Here is a 20129-nt window from a genome sequence, read left to right on the forward strand (position 1 = left end):
CTATTGAGGTATGCTAGCTGTGCGGGAAGTCACTCTGTGTCCACTCCATGTGGGGGCAGGTCAGGATGCGGCCCCACGGCTGTGATTTTATAGCCCTGCAGGGCATTCGCTAGTCTTGACCGTGGCCGTGGCCAGATGGTGCTCACGGGCCTCCCTGAAACCTCCCCATTTCTTACTGGGACCTCTCACCGAATCCCCACCAGGACCGCTCAGGAACAGCCTGGGCTCCTCGTTTAGGCCCGTGGACTCAGCCACCCCTTCCTTCCTCTGGGCTCCAGGCTAAGGCCAGGGCAGCTGGGCTCCACTCTTGCCGTGATCGGAAACAGTGTGAGGCCCGCAAGGGGACATCTCGGTCAGTCGTGCCATGTTCTTTCAACCGGGAAACTCTCCCTTTGCTCTGGAAAACCTGCTGTGTTATTCCTTTGATCATTTTCATCCTTCCTTTTTACCCTTTTCCCTCCCTGAGGAATTCCCAGTAGTTGGATGTTGGGACCTGCTGGATGGAGCTTCTAGATTTTTTTTTTTTTCCCCTTCTCTTCATCCCATTCTCTGCTTATATATTTTGTTGAACTTTCTGGAAGAACACCTCAACTTTGTATTCCATCACTTCTGGATAGATTTTACTTTTACTTTTGTAAAGAATCTGATACTTCTTTTTTTTTTTTTTAAGAATCTGATACTTCTTTCTTGGTCTTGGTTTCTTTTTCATGACACCCTGTCCTTATTTTAGCTCCAGGATGATATTATAGTTTGGGGTTATTATTTTTCTTCTAGTTCCTGTTACTGTTCTTGGGCTGGTTGGCTTAGTCTCTCTTTGATGTTGGAAGCTTTTTTTCTTTCTTTTCTTACTCTTCCTCCCTTCTTTTCTTCCTTTTTTCTTGAGCTGTTGTATTTGCAAATAGGGGGCTTTATTGCCAGGACGACGGAAGCAAATGCCCAGAGAAATTCCTATTAGTTCCTTTTATTCACTGGAAGCTTTCCTCGACTCTCTGAGGTGGGCCTGGGGGCGGTCCCATCTAGCCTTGCTTTCCCACGCACCTGAGGTGCATAGTGTCATTATGGGATGCAGGGACAGGGATGCAGCCTCTGTATCCGGGTAGCATTGGGAGGCCTCTCTTCCAAAGCCAGTTTTCCAAAGAATGTTCAGGTCAGCTGCCTGGGGGATGGGCTCCTGGCATTCTGGGAGCAGTGCAGGTGCCTGTGGGGCAAGCACTCCTGAGAGCAGGGGCTCACCTGACCCCCTCCCACCTGCCCACATCCTACACCTCACAGAGCCCTGTGCTCTGCCTGGTGCCCCCAGGTCTAGAACATACCTGGTTTGATTCCTCCAGAGAATAAACATCCAGTTCCTTCCAAGGAGAAGAGAAAAGAAATTTCCTGGCTGTGCAGAACTGGGGAGGAGGCTGGGGTCTGGCTCTCCTCTTTCCCACCTGGTGCCCTGGCTCAGCACCCATCATGCTGGGGCCTCCTACTCCAACCAGAGCCTCTCGAGTGGGGCTGCTGGGTGCGTGCACCTCCAGCTCCTCTGTCTCCTTCCTCAGCTTCCATCTGCCAAGGCTTTTCATATTCTCCCGTTTACTGATGTCTCCAACACTCACTTGTGATCATCTTTCCAGTCCTTTTCCATCAGGATGGCAGCATTTGGACAGTTAAACAGATAAATGCATATGGTCAATACGCTTTGTTTAATGAGAACACATTTCTTTCAAAAATCTAGTTCTATTGGTTCAATATTTGTTTTTTTAAAACTTCCTGATAGTAGCTTTTTTTTTTTCCTCTGTCCTGATTAAACATTTATTATTGATTTCTAGTTTTATTGCTTCAAGGCACAGAATGCAGCCCCAGCTGTGTCTTTGGGCAACTTTCTGAGGATTTCACATCTCGATACCTAGTTAACTTTGGGTAATGTTCCCGGCATACTCAGAAAGAAGGTGCTCTCTCTAGGGCAAGAGCAAGGTATCTCTGCTTATTAAACATTATAAATTATTAAAAGCCTCGGGGTTCTTATTGGCTCCTTGATCTGTAATAAACTAATACCGGTGGTAATCATATTCCTGTTGATTTTTTTTCCCCTTTGCATTTCCAGTTTTTGCTGTTTCATGCTCCTTAATGCAGGGCTTTTGTCCACTTGTTAAAAACGCTGTCAACATGATTTCTGTCTCATTTCATAGCTGATTCCTCACATCCTATGTTGTTTGCATGGTGCTGCCCTAGCAGAGGGATGGTGCTCCCTGATCTTGAAGACTGAGGACAGGGGTACGGAAACTCAAAGGGGGCCCATGGGTTTGGTGACGGGGTGGTGGTGTGGGAGGTGAAGCCGGGTGACAGTGGGTGGAAGTGAGGAGGTGGACACGGGGTCCCCTTGGCGGCACACTTAAAGAAGGTTGGCTGAAGGAGGGAAGAAAACCCAGAAAACCCAGGAGCAGGTGAGCACCTCAGAGGCTGTGGGAAAGAGCAGTGGAGCTGAAGTTTCAGGAGTGGTTAAGGCAGCAAGGGTGAAGATAGGGCCCTGGCTGGGGCTGCCTCAGGAAGGAAGAGGGTCACCTCCTTTCTTGTGGCTGCAGGCAGTGGAGGCTGGGGGTGAGCCAGGGAAGAGTCACAGGGTCAATGCAGGAGTCTTCTCCCCACAGGGCAGGAGGATGGCCCTCCGTGCAGGCAGGGCATCAGGTGGGAGATGGGAGAAGAGGTACAGGTCTGGCTTCCCCACAGCAGAGGTCAGGGGAGGGACTCAGGAACCCACAGGGGCTTGGTGTGAACTGGGGGGGGTTTCCTTCTGCTGCGCTCAGCCACCCAGAGAGCACAGGCCATGGTGAGACTCAGGGTGATGTGATCAAAGAATATTGTCAAAAGGGGGTGCTGAAGGGGTAGACCACAGGGGTGAAGCTGGGAGGGAAAGGGTCTAAGGTCAGGGTGTTGAAGAGGACAGTGGGGGAGGGCTTGACAGAGGGAGGGGGGGTCCTCGCAGGAGATCAGAGGTTAAGAGTCAGAGGCCTGGGGGAGGGGGGCGGTGAGGGCCCAGGCTGCCGGTGGGTGGAGGGCAAAGTTGGGGCCGGGGTGTGTGTGTGTGTGTGTGTGTGTGTGTGTGTGTGTGTGTGTCTCGAGCGGTGGTGGGTGGTGGCCGGTGGAGAGCGGGGAGGGGGGCGGCGGTGTGGGCAGGGGACGGGGTTAATGTGTCCTAATGGCTGAGCATGGGTTTGGGGAGCAGGAGCACTCCTGGGGTTTCTCTCTGGGAATGCTAGACAGTCAGGGTCCAAGTCCCTGGCAGGAGCCAGAGACACCTGTGCAGGTGATCTGACAAGACATGTCTTTGCCCTGTGATATCCGGACCCCTGTGTCACTTGAGGGTTTGGACTGAGGCCTCAGGCATGCCTCCTCTTAGCCACATGTAAGTATAGTGTTGACCCCTAGGGGTTAGTGGGTGGCAACTCCTGCTGAGCAGGGCCCAGGGTTGCAAGGTCCACGGGCGTGGGTGCAGCCAAAGGAATTTGGGGGCTGGTTTGTTCCAGGGGCCCTGAGTGTGGCCTTGCAAATGGGTCTGGCTGGTGAGAGCCCCACGAGTTGGGGACTGGCAGGCCTTAGGAGCTTGGTTTGCTTAGCCAGCTCTGCCATGACCTGCTGGTGACATACACCAACTTTCTCCCTACCCTGGGGTCAGACTTTAGTGAAAGGAAGGCATCTGAAGCAGAGCCTGGCAGGAGATGATGATACTGCAGTAAGTGCAGAGGCCACCCCATCCCCTGGAGGCATGAGACCAGCAAAGAACTCGCTTTGGAGCTTATCAGAGTCCAGGAAGGGCCCTGAAGCATGCCCTGCTCCACTCCCTAAGCACAGACACCCCAGCCTGTTGGAGGAGACTGTGCCAGGTCACCGGGTAAGCAGACACCACTGTGCTGCTTCTAGGGCTCTCCCCCAATCCACAACTACCACCAGGGGGAACCCAGTGCCTCTGCCCCTTGGTTAAGGACAAGAGAAGCCCACAACTCAAGAGGTACCCCTGGAAGATCTCCTGAGACGCAGCTGAATGGAGGCGAGTCAGGCTTAAAATAGCTAAATAAATCTTTAATATTTCTAATTGCAAATGTACAGAAATTGCACAGCCACACTGAACACCAACAACTTTCTCTGTACATTATTACATAGTTGAAAGTCACAGCTGGAAGGAGGAGCTCCAGCCAAGACTCCAACGTTTGCATTTTTTTCTTTTTCACATACTTACAAAAGGGAGAGCAAGGAGGTGGTGTGGGGCTGGGGGCGGCTTTGGGCTGGAGGTGTAGAAAAGAGGGGCTGTTTCCCTGGACAGCCTGCCTTCCGCAGATGGGCGGGTGGCAGGGAGAAAGGCGTACCCCGGGGTGGACGTTCCGTAAGGGAGGAGGCATGTGGAGCTCTGGCCTTGGTCCCTACCCCCCCTTTCTGGGCAGTCGGAAAAAAAGTTTTCACTTATAGGAAGTTTGGCAGTTTCCTTCACCCTAAACATAGAAGTTGAGCAAAAAAGTCAGGCCTCTCTGTGTTAGCAGGGGAGGAGGAGGGCGGTCTCCAGCAGACTCTGGGCCTGGGGCCCTGGGAACCCAGGGGCTTATCTTCCCAGAGCAAAGCTGCCTTCTCCCACTCCCCCTCCCGCTGGCCCTCCCCCAGTACGGCCCAACACTGGGACACAACTGTTGGGGGGCAGGGGAACTGGGGCCCTTTTGCTGACCCCATCAGGGCACGTGTCCCCAGCACCCCACCCAGGCTGCAGGCTGCAAAGCCAGCAAGAGAATGCCATGGGTGGGGAAAAACCCCAACACCCAGATCCCAAACTTCTTCCTTCTGCCCAATACTGTTCTCTAGATTAAAAAATAAAATACACACCATCGGAGAGCAGCGGTCCCGGGCAGCCCTCGGCAGCACCAGGACTAAAGGATTATGTACAACCATTAGGTGAGATAGTTACATTACAGTCGAACACCAAGAACATTTACAAAAATTGTCAGACTTGCAATACAGATAAAAATCTGTGGAGAGTCTGTACACTTTTACAGTTTTTGCACTAAGTAAATAAGGCTCTCGGCCTGAGAGCTCACAACCCATGCCAAGGGCCGCCAGCACCAGACCCACGCTGGCCTCCTGCACCCTGCTGTCCGAGCCCTGGGGCCCTGGGAACCTCCCCCGTATTGCTAAGAGGCGCTCAGTCCGAGGTTGCTCTACGAGGCATTGAGGCATCGATGGGAGAGGGGTGGGGGGAGGAGGGGAGGGCTGGCAGGGCAGTGGGGGGAGAAGACCAAACCAGAGGACATCACTAGGGCCAGACCCTGCTCTTGTGGCCTGCCTTCCTGAGGTCTGTGATCCTTGGGGGCCTGCCCTCTCCTCACCAGCAAATCTCTGGCCTAACTGAGCATCTAAGAAGCCCCTCCCAGGGCACGGGCCAGGATGGGGTGCAGTGTGGTCTGGGCCACCCTTCCTGCACGCCCCAACCGGGTAGGCTCTGTGGTGACCTCGGCCCCTGGCAGAGGCGTGCCTCTGGCCCTAGGGGCTGGAAGGGCTCAGTGCTCTTTCCAAGGGTCTCCTCAGCTTCCTGAGGCTGAGGCAGAGGGGTGGCTCCTGTGGCTCGCAAAGCCCTGGCTCTGCTGTGGGGCAAACACCCAGCTCTTGCTGGAGATTACCCAGGGCTGGGTCTGGGAACAGGAAGGGACCGAGACAGACCCCAGCTCCTGCCCATCTACATCCTGCAAGGGGAGGGGGGGTGCAGGGAGGGCTGAGAAGCCACAGAACAGCCTAGAGCTGAGGAAAACCGGCCCCAGCTGTGCCCCTCTCCTGTCTGCAGCGCCTGGGTCCTCGGCTGGGGCCCGAGAAGGGTGAGAAGGAGGCGGCCGCACACACGGGGCCTGGTGCAGGCCGCTGCTGTCTTGGAGAGGGAGCAAGTCTAACATCCTCCAGGGCCGCTATTTCCCATGCAGTGCGCACGCTCAATTTAAAAGGCCCCTGTGTTCCAGCAAGCGAGCAAGCGGGCTTTTGTTTCTAATGCATACTGTGAAAGGAAAAAAAATCACAATTATCCACCTTCTCAGGGCCTGCTGGCATTAGACTTTCTTTTAACCATCAATCAAGGAAGATCAGCCTTTCTCTCAGGGGGAGCACCAGCTGGTCACTCCCTGTAGGCCACCGTGCCCTGGTGCACTGGCCCCAGGAGAAGGGCAGGTACCAGGAACAGCGCCATCGGGGCCAACTCCACCCAGATCTTTGGCTTTGGGGAGCCCTGGAGTATCAGCCTGGGCCCAGGTGGCAAGTGAGAGAGGCTCTGGATCCTTCCCACAGAGACGAGGGCCCAGTAAAAAGAGCCAGGATCCTCACTGGGTCTATTTGGCAAAACAAATAAGGAAGGGGTGGGGGGTGCAAGGAATCTGGGAGCAGGTACAGGGGTGAATCCTTGGTTCCTCACAGCCAGGGAGGGTCCCCGGACAGGCAGCATGCAGTGGCAGGTGCTCAGGGTGGAGCCCTGCAGGGGACAGGAACTCCAATGGCTCCATCCTTCCCACCCTCTCCCTGCCTGCCAACCAGCCAATCAGCCCCTGGAACTGAGAGGCAGGTCCCCCAAGGCAGGGGCCTGGGCCCCCACCTCTTTCATCCTCCACCTCTGCGGGTGCTCCCTCCCTAGGGAGGGTGTAGGGACTACACGCACTCAGCCAGATCAAGAAAGAAAGGTGACACACACCAAATTCAATAACCAACAGAGACATATTTTGGCAGGCCCCCTGTGCCCCCAACGTGCAGTCTCTTTGGCCTGCACCAAACTCGCTTCTCGGGCCAGAAGAGAGGGGAGCAGGCCCACGCAGTGTCAGTCTGTCGAGGCTCCCTCCGTGGTACCTCCTGGACCGCAGGTGGAGGGAAGTGGGGGGGCCTGGGCCTCCCGCCCCCACGCTGGGGCTGTGACTGCAGGGGCGCTCCTCCCCAGGCCCTGGGTGAAGCCTGCCCCGGGCCACCAGTCCTCCCTCCTCGGGCAGTTAACAATGGCTGCTGTTTCGGAACTCGCCGTTCTCAGTAATCTGCAATTTGGTGGGGTTGGTGGGGGAGACGCCGTTACGGGCTTGCATGCTGTACCTCTCTTTCAGCTGCGTCAGGGCACTCATGAGGCGGGCGTTGGCAGCGTCCAGTGAGGCGATGCGCTTCTCCTGGGGGCAAAGAGGGCATGAGCTGGGGACACAGGAGGGGCTGACCGGGACAGGGTGTCCCTGGGGCTGTGCGTGCCCACCAGGGGTGCTGAGGGGAGGTGTGGGGGGACCAGGAGTGCACAGTGTGCAAGGGGCAGGGTCAAGGTACCAAGGCCATGGGTGGGGGCCATGGGTGTGTTGGGGAGGAGGCTGCAGAGCACGCAGCCTCAGTGCTGTGGCCCAAACCTCCTTGAGCCTGCCTTCCTAGGTCTCTCACACATCGCTGCTTCTCTCCAAACAGAACAGCCCTAGTGGTGTCATCCATCAGCTGCCTGAGCCCCAGGGGTGGCCGGAGCCCAGGGGTGCGTGCCCTCACACATATGCATGCGTGTGTGGGTGATGTAGAGGTCACAACCCCTGGCTGGTCTGTGCTGTTTCCTGCCAGAGCAAGGCCTGGCCCCACTCCCAGGTGAGTGAGAGGAAGAGAAAGAGTGCAGTTAAAGAGGATGGAATCCAGAGCCTCTTACACATCTCCTCTCTCAGTGCAGTTGGGAAGCCATAGCTCTGAGCGAGAACCCCCCTGCTCCATCTGCCCAGCCCGCTGTCACCCCAAGCCATCCCCAATCCTCTCCCAAAAGCTTCTACTCTTGGGCTGGTACTGTTGGTGAAAGGTGGCACCCACCAAGTAGAGAAGGAGTTGTCCCACCCTTCATAGCCTGTCCTAGTGAGTCTGTGGTACACGGAGACCTCCAAGCCTGACTTCTCAGATCAGAGATCCCGGCCTCCTGTTCCTCCTTGGCTTTTACAGCGGGAGTATGACTGAGGATGTAGCAATGCCAGAGTCACCCCCTTGCTGACCCCAGGCCCTGAACACCTATGGCTGACCAAAGGGCCAGAACCCACCTGGGCATCAATAATCTTCTGTTTAGAGTCTACAGCTGCTTGCATCTCAGCATGGTCCTTCTTCAGCTCCTCCTCCACTGACATCAACCTGTGACCAGATACAAGAACAGTCAAGCTAGTGCTTGAGAGAGAGCTAAGGAGGTGGGGTGGGGCCTTGTAGGAAGAAGTGGTCATACCTGCACAGACGGGACATGCTAGGAGAGCCCCTCCCGCTGGCCTCCAGCCACGAACATGAGATGGGTCTGCTCTTTCCTTACACTTTATATGCTCCAGACTGTTCCCAAATCCCCCAGAAACCCTTGGAACTGTCCATTTCCTGATGTTCTTCCAGGAACCACGGTGGGTGGGAGTGGGGGTTAGATCTTCACTACCTCCCAGAGCAAGGCAGAGGATGTAACGTCATAAGGCGCATGGCATGGGTGGGAAGATGAAAACCCTGAAGGGCTCTAGGGCTTTCTCCACCCACTTGGCATCATCAAGGCTATGCCAAGATGTGCCCAGCACTTGACATAGTGAGATGAATAAAGTATAGATCTGCATCACTCGAAAGCTTCACAAGGCAGCAGGAATAGAGAGACAGGAAGACAGTGGCCATGCCCTGCATGGGAGGCCCTGGAAGCCATGGGAACAAAGAACAGGAAGTAGGTAACTGTCCAGGAGAGTGGGGTGGGGTACAAGCAAGGTCTGAAGGTGCAGTAATGAGCAGGGAAGATGGGAGGAACACCATCTGCAGAAGCTCAGAGCTAAGGCATGTGTGCATCTGCCATTAGCTGCTCTTTCCCTGAAACCCTTCCTGGCTTCATCTCGCTGGTTCATCACACACCTGTCAATCACAGTGGCTCACACCCACCTTCTGATGCTCTTCTGTTAGTTTCTGGATCCCACACTCTCTGGGTTTGCCTCCCAACTGGCAAGTCACTGCTCTGCAGATACCTGTCCTGTCTGCCACCACCACCCCCACCCCCCCCCCACCCCCCCCCCCCCCCACCCCCCCCCCCCCCCGCCCCGCACGTCAGGGCTCCACAGGGGGTAGCCCCAGACCCATTGTTCTTGCTCTCCACACTCTCCTCAGACAAGCTCGCCTGCTCCCAAGGATTCATGCCCATCTCTACTTGTACAACTTCTCCATGCCCGCAGAGCAGTGCCCTAAGCCCTGGGTAGGCACTGAGCCCCTGACACAGAAAGAGCATGGGGAGGTCAACGGTGCTGGGGCAGGAACCTACAGGGCTCTTGTGAGAAGTCAACAAGCACTGATCAGGGCAAAGGGGTGAGGAGCCATGCCAAGGGCTGTTGTCCTTGTCACAGGAGGATCAGACATTGGGTAAAGCCTGTGAGAGGCAAGGAGGAGGGAATGGAGAGAAGAGCGGCATTGGATAGTGTCAATAGTAAGGCAAATTACACTAGGGAAGAAAGACTATGCTTCCAGTGGGTTGGATAACAGGGACCAGATTTATCCTCCTGCCATCAAACGACAAGAAGAAACGTACTACAAAACCAAATGAAATATATGAAAAAATGGTTTCCAGACACTGAGCAACAGGCAGTGTGTCCTAAGAGAAGGGAACACATAAGCAGAGCCCTGCCCACTGCCTGGAGTGTCCAAGCCAAACAAAAGAAGGGAAGTAACATCACAGAGTCCATGGAGTCAAACAGACCCAGGGAAGCAGTACCCAAGAAGAGGAAGATACAGGGAGAACGCCACATATCTCCTGAGAGTGACCCTGGAGTCTTTGGCTGAGGACTGGTCTGTGTGCCTGTGAAAACACATCCAAGCAGGGGCAGGAACCACTGACACATCAGAACAAAACAACCTCAGGAAGAGTTCACACATCTACCTGGCAGAGTAGAAAGACATACTAACACAGGGACATAAAGTAGAATACCCAGAAGGAAACTGACTCAGCAGAAACCAGATCAGGCCAGATTAAAGGCTGCCCAGACCCACCCCAAAAAAGCTTAAACATAAGCCTCCAAAGAATCAAGCTAATTCCAAATAACTTCATTGTATCCCAGAACAAAGCCCAAAAAATATTTAAAAGAACACAAAACATCCCATACCTATGTAAAAATCACAATGTCTGGCATCCAACCAAAAATCACCAAACATATAGATACGTAGAAAAATATAAGTAATAACCAAGAAGAAAATTAATCAATAAAAACAGACTCAGAAATGTCATAGGTGACAGTATTGGTAGACACTGAAACAATTATTGTAACTATATTCCACATGTTTGAGAAAGTAGAAGAAGGCATAAGCATGATGAGAAGAGAAATGGACAGAATTTAAACCAAGCTGAAAGTCTGAAAGTAAAAAATATAGTATCTGAAATGAAATGAAAAAATACTGGATAGGATTAATAGATTAGACACCGAAGAAGAAATGATTAGTAACCTTGTAGACACAGGAACAGAAACCATCTAAGATTTAACAGGGGAAAAAAAGTAAAACAAGGAAAAAACAAAGTATCAATGCAACGTGGGACAATATAAAGCAGCCTAATGTATGTGTGATGGGATTCCCAGAAAAGACACTGGGCAGGCAGGACAGTATACCTACAGATCTAAGAGCTCAAACCCAAGAAACATGAAGAAAACCATGACAAGGATCAACCTAATCAAATTATTGGTAATCAGTGATTTAAAAAATATATATATTTAAAACAGCCAAAGAAATGAGAGTTTAAGTACAAAGGAACAGAAAATAATGACAGAATTCCTACTATTATAGCCTGACAATGAGGGCCCTATGGGGTCCACTGGCTGTTTTTGTAAATAGCCACACCACACATATAGTTCTGCTAAAACAGCAGAGTTGAACATTTACAGAGGCCATATGGCCTGCAAAGCCTAAAATATTTATTATCTGCCGCTTTATGGGAAGTTTCCAACTCCTGCCCTGAAGTGACAACAGAGACATAGCCTAATAAGCCAGTAAGAGATAAAATGCAATCATAAAAAATGCTCAATCCGAAAGAGTGCATGAAAAAAGGGAACAGAACAAACGGTATGAACAGAAAACAATAACAAGATAAGAGATTTAAACATACTGAAAATGACATTAAATGTAAATGGTCTAAACACTCAAATTAAAAGGCAGAAACTGCCAGATTATATTAAAAAGCAAGAACCAGCAATAAGATGTCTATAAAAGAAATTCATTTATATAGAAAGACAGAGGTAGGTTAAAAGTATAAGAAAGGATATGCCTGGCTAATACTAGTCAAATTAAGTTGGGATACTTATGATCAACATCAAAAAAGTAGGGATCCCTGGGTGGCGCAGCGGTTTGGCGCCTGCCTTTGGCCCAGGGCGCGATCCTGGAGACCCGGGATGGAATCCCACGTCAGGCTCCCAGTGCATGGAGCCTGCTTCTCCCTCTGCCTGTGTCTCTGCCCCTCTCTCTCTCTGTGACTATCATAAATAAATAAAATCTTAAAAAAAAAAAAAATCAAAAAAGTAGATTTCAGAGCAAAGAATATTATTAGAGATAAAGAAGGTGATTTTATAACAATAAAGATGTTGGTTCATCACCAGCACATAACAATCCGAGATGTGGATGCACGGAGTTTTTGTACATAAAGCTAAAACAAAAGAGAAATACACAAACCCATTATTACGATTAGAAACTTCACTATACTTTTCTCGGTAAGTGACAGAACAGTAAACAAGTAGACAGAAAAACCAGTATACAAGGATTCAAACGATGTTATCAACCGAACTGATAACTGACATTTCCATTAGGGAGGAAAGACATTGGGATGGGTTAGTAGAAATAAATGTGTTAAGTAAGACACTGAATTCAGGACATGCATTCCTCAGAGAGACGACACAATGAGGAAGTGGTGGCAAGTTTGCGAGGTGCTTCCATTCTTGGAACCACACACACCAAGTGAGCCAAGAACAGAGCTGGCGGTCAAGTGAACAGATTTGCAGTCACCCTGATTATAGGCTCTCCGCTCATGCTAACCATTTTGCCACAATGAACAAACCCACAGGTAAGTGAAACAATAATTAGGAGCAGAGAAACAGCCTAAATAGGAAGAACCTGGAAAGGGTTTCTGTAGCGGATAAAACATGAGGCCAGGTGGGGAGACTTCCTAGCTATGGGACATCTGCTAAATCTGTCCAAAGGACGGACTCTTGCAATATACAAACAAACAAGCTGTCAAATCCCACTGTCCTCTTCTTTTTTTTTTTTTTTTAATTTATGATAGTCACAGAGAGAGAGAGAGGCAGAGACACAGGCAGAGGGAGAAGCAGGCTCCATGCACCGGGAGCCCGACGTGGGATTCGATCCCGGGTCTCCAGGATCGCGCCCTGGGCCAAAGGCAGGCGCCAAACCGCTGCGCCACCCAGGGATCCCCCACTGTCCTCTTCTAACCGGTATTACTGTCATAAAGAAGTGAGCTTCATGACTGGGATGCCATGGATGGCTGGGATGCTACACCTTCACTGTACTCCCATGTCCTACAGACACGCATGAGGGTGTGCCCACCCTACCCATGGGTGGAAACAGCGAAAGAAGAGAAAATGGGAGGAAATCAACACAGTATGTGATATAAACAAGCTGTCAACAGAGAGGAGAGTCAGTGTCAAAGCCGACGGTCCCCTGGAAATTGTTCCTGGATAACCTACAGGAACCTTAAAACTCAACATATCCCAAACTGGCATGGCTGGGACACCTAAACTACTCTCTTAGAGACCCTCATCTCAGCAACTGGTACCATGACACCCAGATGCTCTCGGTAGAAATCTGGGTGTTATTATGCTTCCTCCTCCTTCACTCACTGAATGTAATGGACCTATTTATCCCTACTTTTCCTGCCCTGAACTGGGTCTTCACTGTGTTTCCAGGCACCTCCAATCCTACCTTCCCCGAGAGTGCTCACCAAGAAAACAGGACTCCTTACGGGGGTCACAGGTCCTATGTGTGCGGGCCTTGGTGACCTCGCTTCCGCCAGGCCCAACTTTGCATTCTACCCTCAATACACGCTACACCAGGGGGGACTCCCCACACTCCCTCCAGGCCTGTGCCACACTGTACGGGCTGCCTGAGGCACCCTCCTTCCTGGCTCACCCTGCGGCTGATCAGCCCTTCCTCCGATGAAGAAGGCAGCACACAGGTCTGCCTGCTGTGTGTGTAGGGCGACCAGAACTGGCCCAGGCAGGAAAAGGCTGCCCTACCTGCTGATGATGCCCTTCATCTGGATGTCCTTATCCTCCTGCTGCCGCCGCAGCCGCTCCTCACCCTCTTCCAGCCGTGCCTGGTACTCCAGTACCAGCTTCTGCGTCGTCTCCTCCTGGCACTTGAACAGGGTCTCATACTCCTCCAGCTTCTTGGTAGAGATTCGCAACTTGTCCTGTAGTACTGCCAGGTCCTGCCAGGAGGGTGGCGTGCCATAAGCACAGCACCCATGACAGAGAGCACAGCCTCGTGAGCCAGAGCAAGAGCACAGGGCGGGACCCAAAGCCTGTCCCCGTTCAGGGCTCTCTCCCTTCCAACCTCCCACCTCTGTGGCCTGACCTTACAGCTATGAGGGAACGAAGACTCAAACCCAGGTCTCAAGAAGTAAGGGCTTAACTAGGACATAGATTTTTTTTTTTTTAAATAATAAACAAATGTTAAAAAACACTGCTGGATGATACTAAGATCTGACAGCGACCTGAGAGATATGGGCTCTACAGAAGGAGAAACTGAGGCCCAGAAGACAAGGTGACCCAGTCCCATGGAGTGACTGACCAGTGGGGTGAGATCCTAGCCTCCCAGCCTCTATCTGACCCTAAAGCAAGGGTGGTAGCTGGGGAAGGGACAGGGAGAGAAAGGTTAAAGGCAAGATAGAATCAACACTAGAATTAAGCAGTTGGGGGCCGTGTACCATGACAATAGGGGATTTTGCGAAGGCAGGAAGAGCCTCCCCTTGTGCCTCAGGCAATGGAGGCCTAATTCACATCAGCAAAGGAGGCTGCAAGTCCAGAGACAGGTGAGAGGTCCAGACCCAAGCTAAGCTCCTAAAGCAAAACTGGACCCGTAGGAGAGCCTGGCTCTGGGAGAGATGATCCTGGCCCATCCCAAGTCTCGCTCGGCTGGCCAGAGACGGGGACGATCCTCCCTGACAGAGGCAGTACCAGGTCTCCAGGGAGATCGAGATAACAGGATTTGCCTGTGAGAGTTAATAGCAGAGAGGATGAGAGAAGCAGCTCATTCATCCAAGGAACAGCAAGGAAAGAGGGCACTCTGGCTGCAGCCTGAGCCCCGCAGTCATTCGAGCGAGCGGTCCTTGTGGTTCATGAATAGGACTCTGGGCCTCCAAGAGGTGCAGAGCCCAGTGCCCCCGCTCACACAGGGAGCCTGAGCTAAGGCTGGCCCTCCTTGCTGTGCAACCAAACTCTGGCCCTTGGAGCACTGTGCCCCATGTCCCCTCATCCCCTCCACGAAATTATGGTGAAAGCAGGTGGATGCAGCAGACTAAGGGAATGGCAGAGGGTGGCGGAATGCAGCATGGACATGAACCTCGCCCCAGGCCAGGAGGAGGGAGAGCTGCCACCCCAACCTCCACACCCTTGCCTGAGAGGCTGCTAAAGGGTTTCCAGGGCTGAGGCGAGGGCATCTGGGTGGAAGGAGTGGCTGCCATTCTGAGGTGGCCTGGCACTGGGTCCTGCAGCTACCTGGGCTTTGGCCTGTAGGAGGACATGAGAACCAGCCATGGATCCGGGGCAGCTTTGGGAAGACAATTTGGGAAGACAGAAGCCCCCCGACTGCCCCACTAAATGTGAAATGTGCGTGGGGGTGGAATGTGGATATTTTAGAACCATCTTTCCCCTAGGAGTAAGAGACAGGAAGTGGGTGAGAGCCAGGTTCTGGACAGGCACAAAGCCAGAGTGGGGGGCCTGGTTGGGGGCGGCCCTCCCAGCTGTCTTGGGAACCCACACCTCTCTGCCTCCTCAGGCACGAAGCTCCCCGTGACGGTCTCCACGTGCCTCTTCGGCACTCCCAGTCCTCAAGCCCCAGACTCTCAGAAGCTTAGTGGCCAGGGCACTCAGGGAAGGGGCCTCCCCCAGAGGTTTGAGGACCAGGTCCCAAGAGTCTGGATTTAGTACCAGGTGAGTCCCATGTGCAGCCTGTAGAAGAATCCTCAGCACTAGGCTAAATCCCTCTTGCTTCTTTTCTTCCAGTCCACTGGCTGCTGTCTTCATGGGGGACAGGGGTTGACAGGGGACTGGCCATACCCAGGGAACAAGCAGCACCCCTCAGTTGGGGCTCCAAGGGAGAGAATGTTGCCAGTGAAACAGGAACAGGCAGCCCCGCCCTGCCCCAAACTGCCAGGGTCTGGCTTTACCTTTTCTGCTTGGCTGAGCTCCTCCTTACTCCTTAGCCTATCCCTGTGGGGGGGGTCTGGGCCCAGGCCCTCGTCTTCTAACAACTGCGCGTTCATGGTCAAGAGCCAAGCAGCCGTGCGGTCCAGGGCATTGGGGCTCACGGGTGAAGGGCCCTACAATGAAACACAGCTGTGAGGGGCTGGAGGGAGGCAGGGCAGTGGCACCAGGTGAGTCACCTGGGACAAGTAGCTCAGAGACATGGCAAGGGTAGGGGACTTCCAGCTGGCCAGGCGGCTACTGATAGAGTCCCCAACCCAGGAACTCCCACCCCCGGATGGCAGCCTGGGCGGAGTCCAGAGCCCAGGTGGCCTGAGTGCCCCCCTCTGCCAACCCGATGAGAGCAAGTGAGCTCAGCCAGGCAGGCGGGCATTCAACCCAGAGCACATCCGTCCCATATACTGTGTGCAGGCCCAGGGTGACATGAAAGACCTGGAGGCCAGCTCAGAGCACAAAGGCAGGGGTGCTGAGGGTCTGGGCAACTCCTACCCTGGGTGGGGCCTTAAGAGGCCTGGAACGAGACCAATGGACCCCTCCCTCTTTGCTCATGTCCCCAGCTGCCCTTGGGGAAGTGGCAGAGAGACCCCGAAGCCACACTGTCCCTGGTTCAAAGGGTTCACACAGGGGCCAGTGGGCTCCGGGGAAGAGGGGAGGTGGTGTGTGTGGCAAGTTGGTGGGATAGGGCCGAGTGTGGCATCATTCAGCATGGGATGGCAGCTGAGTACAGGTGAAATGACTAGGAGGAGCAGCACAACATGGGTGGGGTGTGACAGCCTGTCCGCCTGTGAGCGCAGCCTGCCCTCAGAAAACAGCACTGACCTGCTTGTGCACCACGCGAGGTTTCAGCTCTGGGCTGTCACCCTTGGACGAGGATGACGGCTGCCGAAGCCGGGCTCCAGGGCCGGCCCAATCAGGCGAGGCGGATGCCAGGGTTCCACTGGAGGGCCGTGGGTACTGCAGTGTGCTGAGCAGGGTGGGTGGCGTCCGGCCGCGGGGCGCAGGAGGCGGGGGCGGGGGCGGGGGCGGGGGCTGGTCAATCCTTCGCTGGGGGCCAGCACTGTTCTGCCGAGGCACCGTGGGCTGCCCGCCCTTCTCAGTCAGTGACATCTGCCGCCGGGCCAGATCCCCGGGTCGCCGGGAGAGCTCCTCGGCGGCACTGCTGAAACTTCCCAGCTTGGCAGCTGCCGTCAACTCCTCACTGTTGCTGTGGGAGCTCAAGGAGCTGTGGCCCTCAGAGCCAGAGTCGCCAAGGCCACGGGGCGAAAGTGGCAGGCCAGCCGCCATCTGGTACACAGGGTTCTGGAAGGAGAGTGGCGCCAACAGCTGGGGCCGGCCAGGGGCGCCCTCGGAGGTGCCCGGCGTGGTCGGTGTCTGGCCTGCCCGCCGTACTGTCGCCAGCCCCGCCAGGCTTGCTGGGGCTGTCCGGGCTGGCCACCCGGCCGCTAGCTGAGATGCTGGCGTCTGCCCATCAGTAGTGAGGGCATCGGGGCCTGCCGGGGAGCCTGCCTCCCCATCCAGTGTGCGGGCATCTTGGAGGTCCACCATAGACAGGCTCTTGCCACCATTGGCCATCTGAAGATCAGGTTCGTTGGCTTCTGAGTAACTCGAGCTGCGGGCAGGTGAGGGCTGGACCCCGGAGGACCTTGTGACAAAAAACAAGTCCTTGTTTTCGGGGGTTGGAGACGGTAACCGGGTGAAATCTATCAGACTGCAGGGAGACAAGCACACACAGGGAAAGAAGGGGGAAGAGAAGAACTGTGAATGCGGCTAAGGCGGGTCCAGACCGAGAGCCCTGCCAACCTGCCAGGGCCTGGCAGCCTGAGCCAGGGCTGTGAGGGGAGGGGGAAAGGGGGCAGGGAGAGGAGGTGCGTGGGTTGCAGAAGTGGGCGAAGCTTGGGACCAGCGGCCTGGCTGCAGTACCAAACCACAGCCCCGGCAGCGCCCCCACTCCCCGCCCCCCACCCCCCAGAAGCCACCACAGGGGCTGAGGGGCCGGAGAGCTGCTGCTGTACAGCACCTCTCTTCCAGGGGCTGTCGCTGCTAGTTCCAGGCCAGGCTGCCTGGCGTGCTCACTCCCACCTCAGCTGCACCTTGGGACACCGGGTGCTGAAGCCCGGAGTGTTCCGGAAAATCCCCCTTAGCTAAACCCAAACCCGCAGTGCAGTGGCTCTCTACTATCCAAGGGTCCTGCACTAAGGACCCTGACTTCAAAGCCACAGGGGCTCCTGCTGCCTCTTCCCTCTTGTTCCTCAGCAGACTGACAACCAGAGTGGGGACCTGGTGAAGCCCCGCCCCCCGCCCCAAGCCCAGCCTCCTGTCGCCACCTCTGTCTGACTGGCAGGCGGGGGCTGCTATTCCTGGTAAAAACAAGGAATCAGAGAAGGATCCAAGACGTGACTCAGGCAGGGAGGGTCTGCACCTGCAGAGGCAGGCCTACCCTCCCCCAGCCTCCCAGCCTCTCCGCGGCCCCTCCCTGGAAGCTGGCTCCTTAGAAAGCACAATGTGGTAGGTCAGGTGGGCTTTGGAGGGAAGGTTGTGGGGCGTGGGGGTCAACAGGGCTCTGAGCCGGTAGGGATCCAACAGTGGGGAGCTGGAGATGGCCTAGCCTGGGACAGAGAGGAAGCACCAAGGCCCAGCTGATGGGCCTTTGGTGGGGCCTTTGTAGGCACCTGGGACTAGATACCAGCAGAAGTAACCAGAGAAAGCCAGACCAGACACGGGCTTTGGCTGTCCTCCTGCACACCCAGGGCGGGTCTGCTGGGAACCCACGTGCCTGGCTACCTCTTAACCAAGGTGTGTCTTTCACCTCAACTGCTCTGCTTCATGGGGCAGGTGGTATGAATGCCCTCCCCCCCCCGCCACCCCCCAGACTCCGAGGGAGCTGGGAAATGCATCTAGGCCTCTGCATCTCTGGCCGCGTCCTGGGCTCCAGTCCCATGTACCACACACCCTAGGTTCTTGATCTCAGTGCCCTCGCCCGCACACAAGCCTGCTGTCGCTGCTGCCTCACAAGCCCCAGCCGGCCCCTGGGAGGGAGGGAGGGAGTCTATGAGTGAGGCATAAATGGTTCACTATAAACACCAAGTCTTTCAAAGGTATATCTTCATTTTGACATTAAAATTTGAGACCATTCTGCCTCCTTGTCCACTACATGCTTTATTTACAGGGCACTAGGGCTTGGGGCTGAGGGCTCAGACTATAGGATGGGCCTCAACACCTCTCCTAGCTTCTCGAGCTCCCAGCCTCAAAGCCTTGCAGTCACCTGGGCTCCTGCTGAAAACACACACGTTGTGGTGCCACTTCTGCGGGTTCTGATCAGACCCAGGAAAGACCACAGAGTATTTTAATCACACACCTGGGTAATCTAGAAATATTTGGGATCGGTAATGGCTCTGCAACAGAGCATATTTCTCCAAATCTCTCCCCAAGGCTTTGTGCTAGTTCCTCTATGTTGAATGCCTTTTCCACCAATAAAAATGTTACTTTTCCTAAGTAACCCAATATGGTACCACTTCTCCAAGAAGCCTTCCCTGATTTTTCCCAAATGGAGGCTCCCTGCCTACAGCCTGCCCAACATTTCAGGTCTCATCCAGCTTACTTTATAAACACCTGTGTAGACATCCTCCTCCCCAACTGAGACTGCAGACACTTGCACCTGGTCTGCATGTGTACCCCATAACCCCCAGTATGCCCAGCAGCTCTTACCCAGAGAGATCGTTCTCAATCACCATCTTCTGCAGCCCAGCCGAGATGCTGCTACTGCCAGAGCCAGGAGTGGAGGCCAAGTCGTTGGTCCCTGTGAGCTGCCCACTGCCTGGGGTGTTCAATGCTGTGTGGACGTCCCTCAGGATTCGAGGCAGGGGCCCCAGTTTGGACACAATGCTCTGTAAATACACAGCAAGAGTCAGGTGTGATCTGTGGGCAGCCACTTGGGGAGGCCAAGTGCCCTGCAGCTGCTGTGGTTCAAAATTGCCAAGGAGCAACTTGGGAAGGCAGGCAGGCCCTGCCCTCCCCAACCTGTGAGATCCAGCAGGTATGGAAAGTGGCTGAAAAGGACAGGAATCTGCAAATGCGTATTTTCTCCAAGCTTCTCAGCTATTTGGTGGGGGAGGGGCACAAAAGGCCCAAAGGAAGAAATGGTGACCTAGCCCAAGCCTTCAACCTGTGTTTGTCCTATCTCTGTGCCCAGAGAGAGGAGCCCAGGTGGAACCTCAGAATTTGCCACAGTGACACCTCCCTATCTGAGAGGTTTCTGGAATGGTCCTCTGCTTATGCACTGGCTTCCATGACTTTGTGCAAAAAGAATGTGGAAACTCACGCAGTCAACACAGCACAGGCTTGAGGGGCAAACAGCTGGATTTGAAATCCTTGCTGCACCACCGTCAGCTGTGGCGGCACCTGCCACCTTCCCTTTGCCTGCTCCTACAGATGTGGAGGCTGGAGGTCGGCACAGGGACTCAGTAGGCAGTGGCTGGTGCTGGCAGCGGTGGAGGAAGAGAGAGCCTTGGCCTCACTGCCATGGCCATCACCCTCCAGCGCCTCTCACAGCCAAAGGGCAGCGGACATCCGCAAGCAGAAGTGACAGCAACAGAGAAACACTGGGCCGGACTCGAGTGTCCAGCAGCAGTGCAGGGGCCTGTGTGCGGCCATCGGAAGGGTCACAGCAGCGGTGCAGTACGTGCTGATGTGAGAGGGCGACAACAGGGTGAGTGAGAGATGCACGCT

The 20129-nt window shown here is 54.4% G+C and overlaps 1 protein-coding gene across 10 annotated transcripts in view; it reads right to left on the bottom strand.

Moving 5' to 3' along the window:
- Positions 1-4038: 4038 nt before the first annotated feature.
- Positions 4039-20129, bottom strand: part of LOC112677149 (DAB2 interacting protein) — a 189572-nt gene continuing 173481 nt past the window's right edge. For 7 of the 10 annotated variants that reach the window (XM_035720454.2, XM_049114507.1, XM_049114505.1 and 4 more), the window contains 6 exons: positions 19110-19288; positions 16224-17112; positions 15368-15520; positions 13215-13408; positions 8028-8115; positions 4039-7145 (listed from right to left, as the gene is read on the bottom strand). In XM_035720454.2, the coding sequence (XP_035576347.2) occupies positions 6978-7145; positions 8028-8115; positions 13215-13408; positions 15368-15520; positions 16224-17112; positions 19110-19288 (1671 nt within the window). In that variant the 3' untranslated portion in view covers positions 4039-6977. The remainder of the gene's footprint in view (positions 7146-8027; positions 8116-13214; positions 13409-15367; positions 15521-16223; positions 17113-19109; positions 19289-20129) is intronic. The other 3 variants (XM_025475014.3, XM_035720455.2, XM_035720453.2) reach the window with 3 other exon arrangements.

The sequence above is a fragment of the Canis lupus genome, chromosome 9, assembly GCF_003254725.2.
Source record: "Canis lupus dingo isolate Sandy chromosome 9, ASM325472v2, whole genome shotgun sequence".
Classification (NCBI taxonomy): Eukaryota; Metazoa; Chordata; class Mammalia; order Carnivora; family Canidae; genus Canis; species Canis lupus.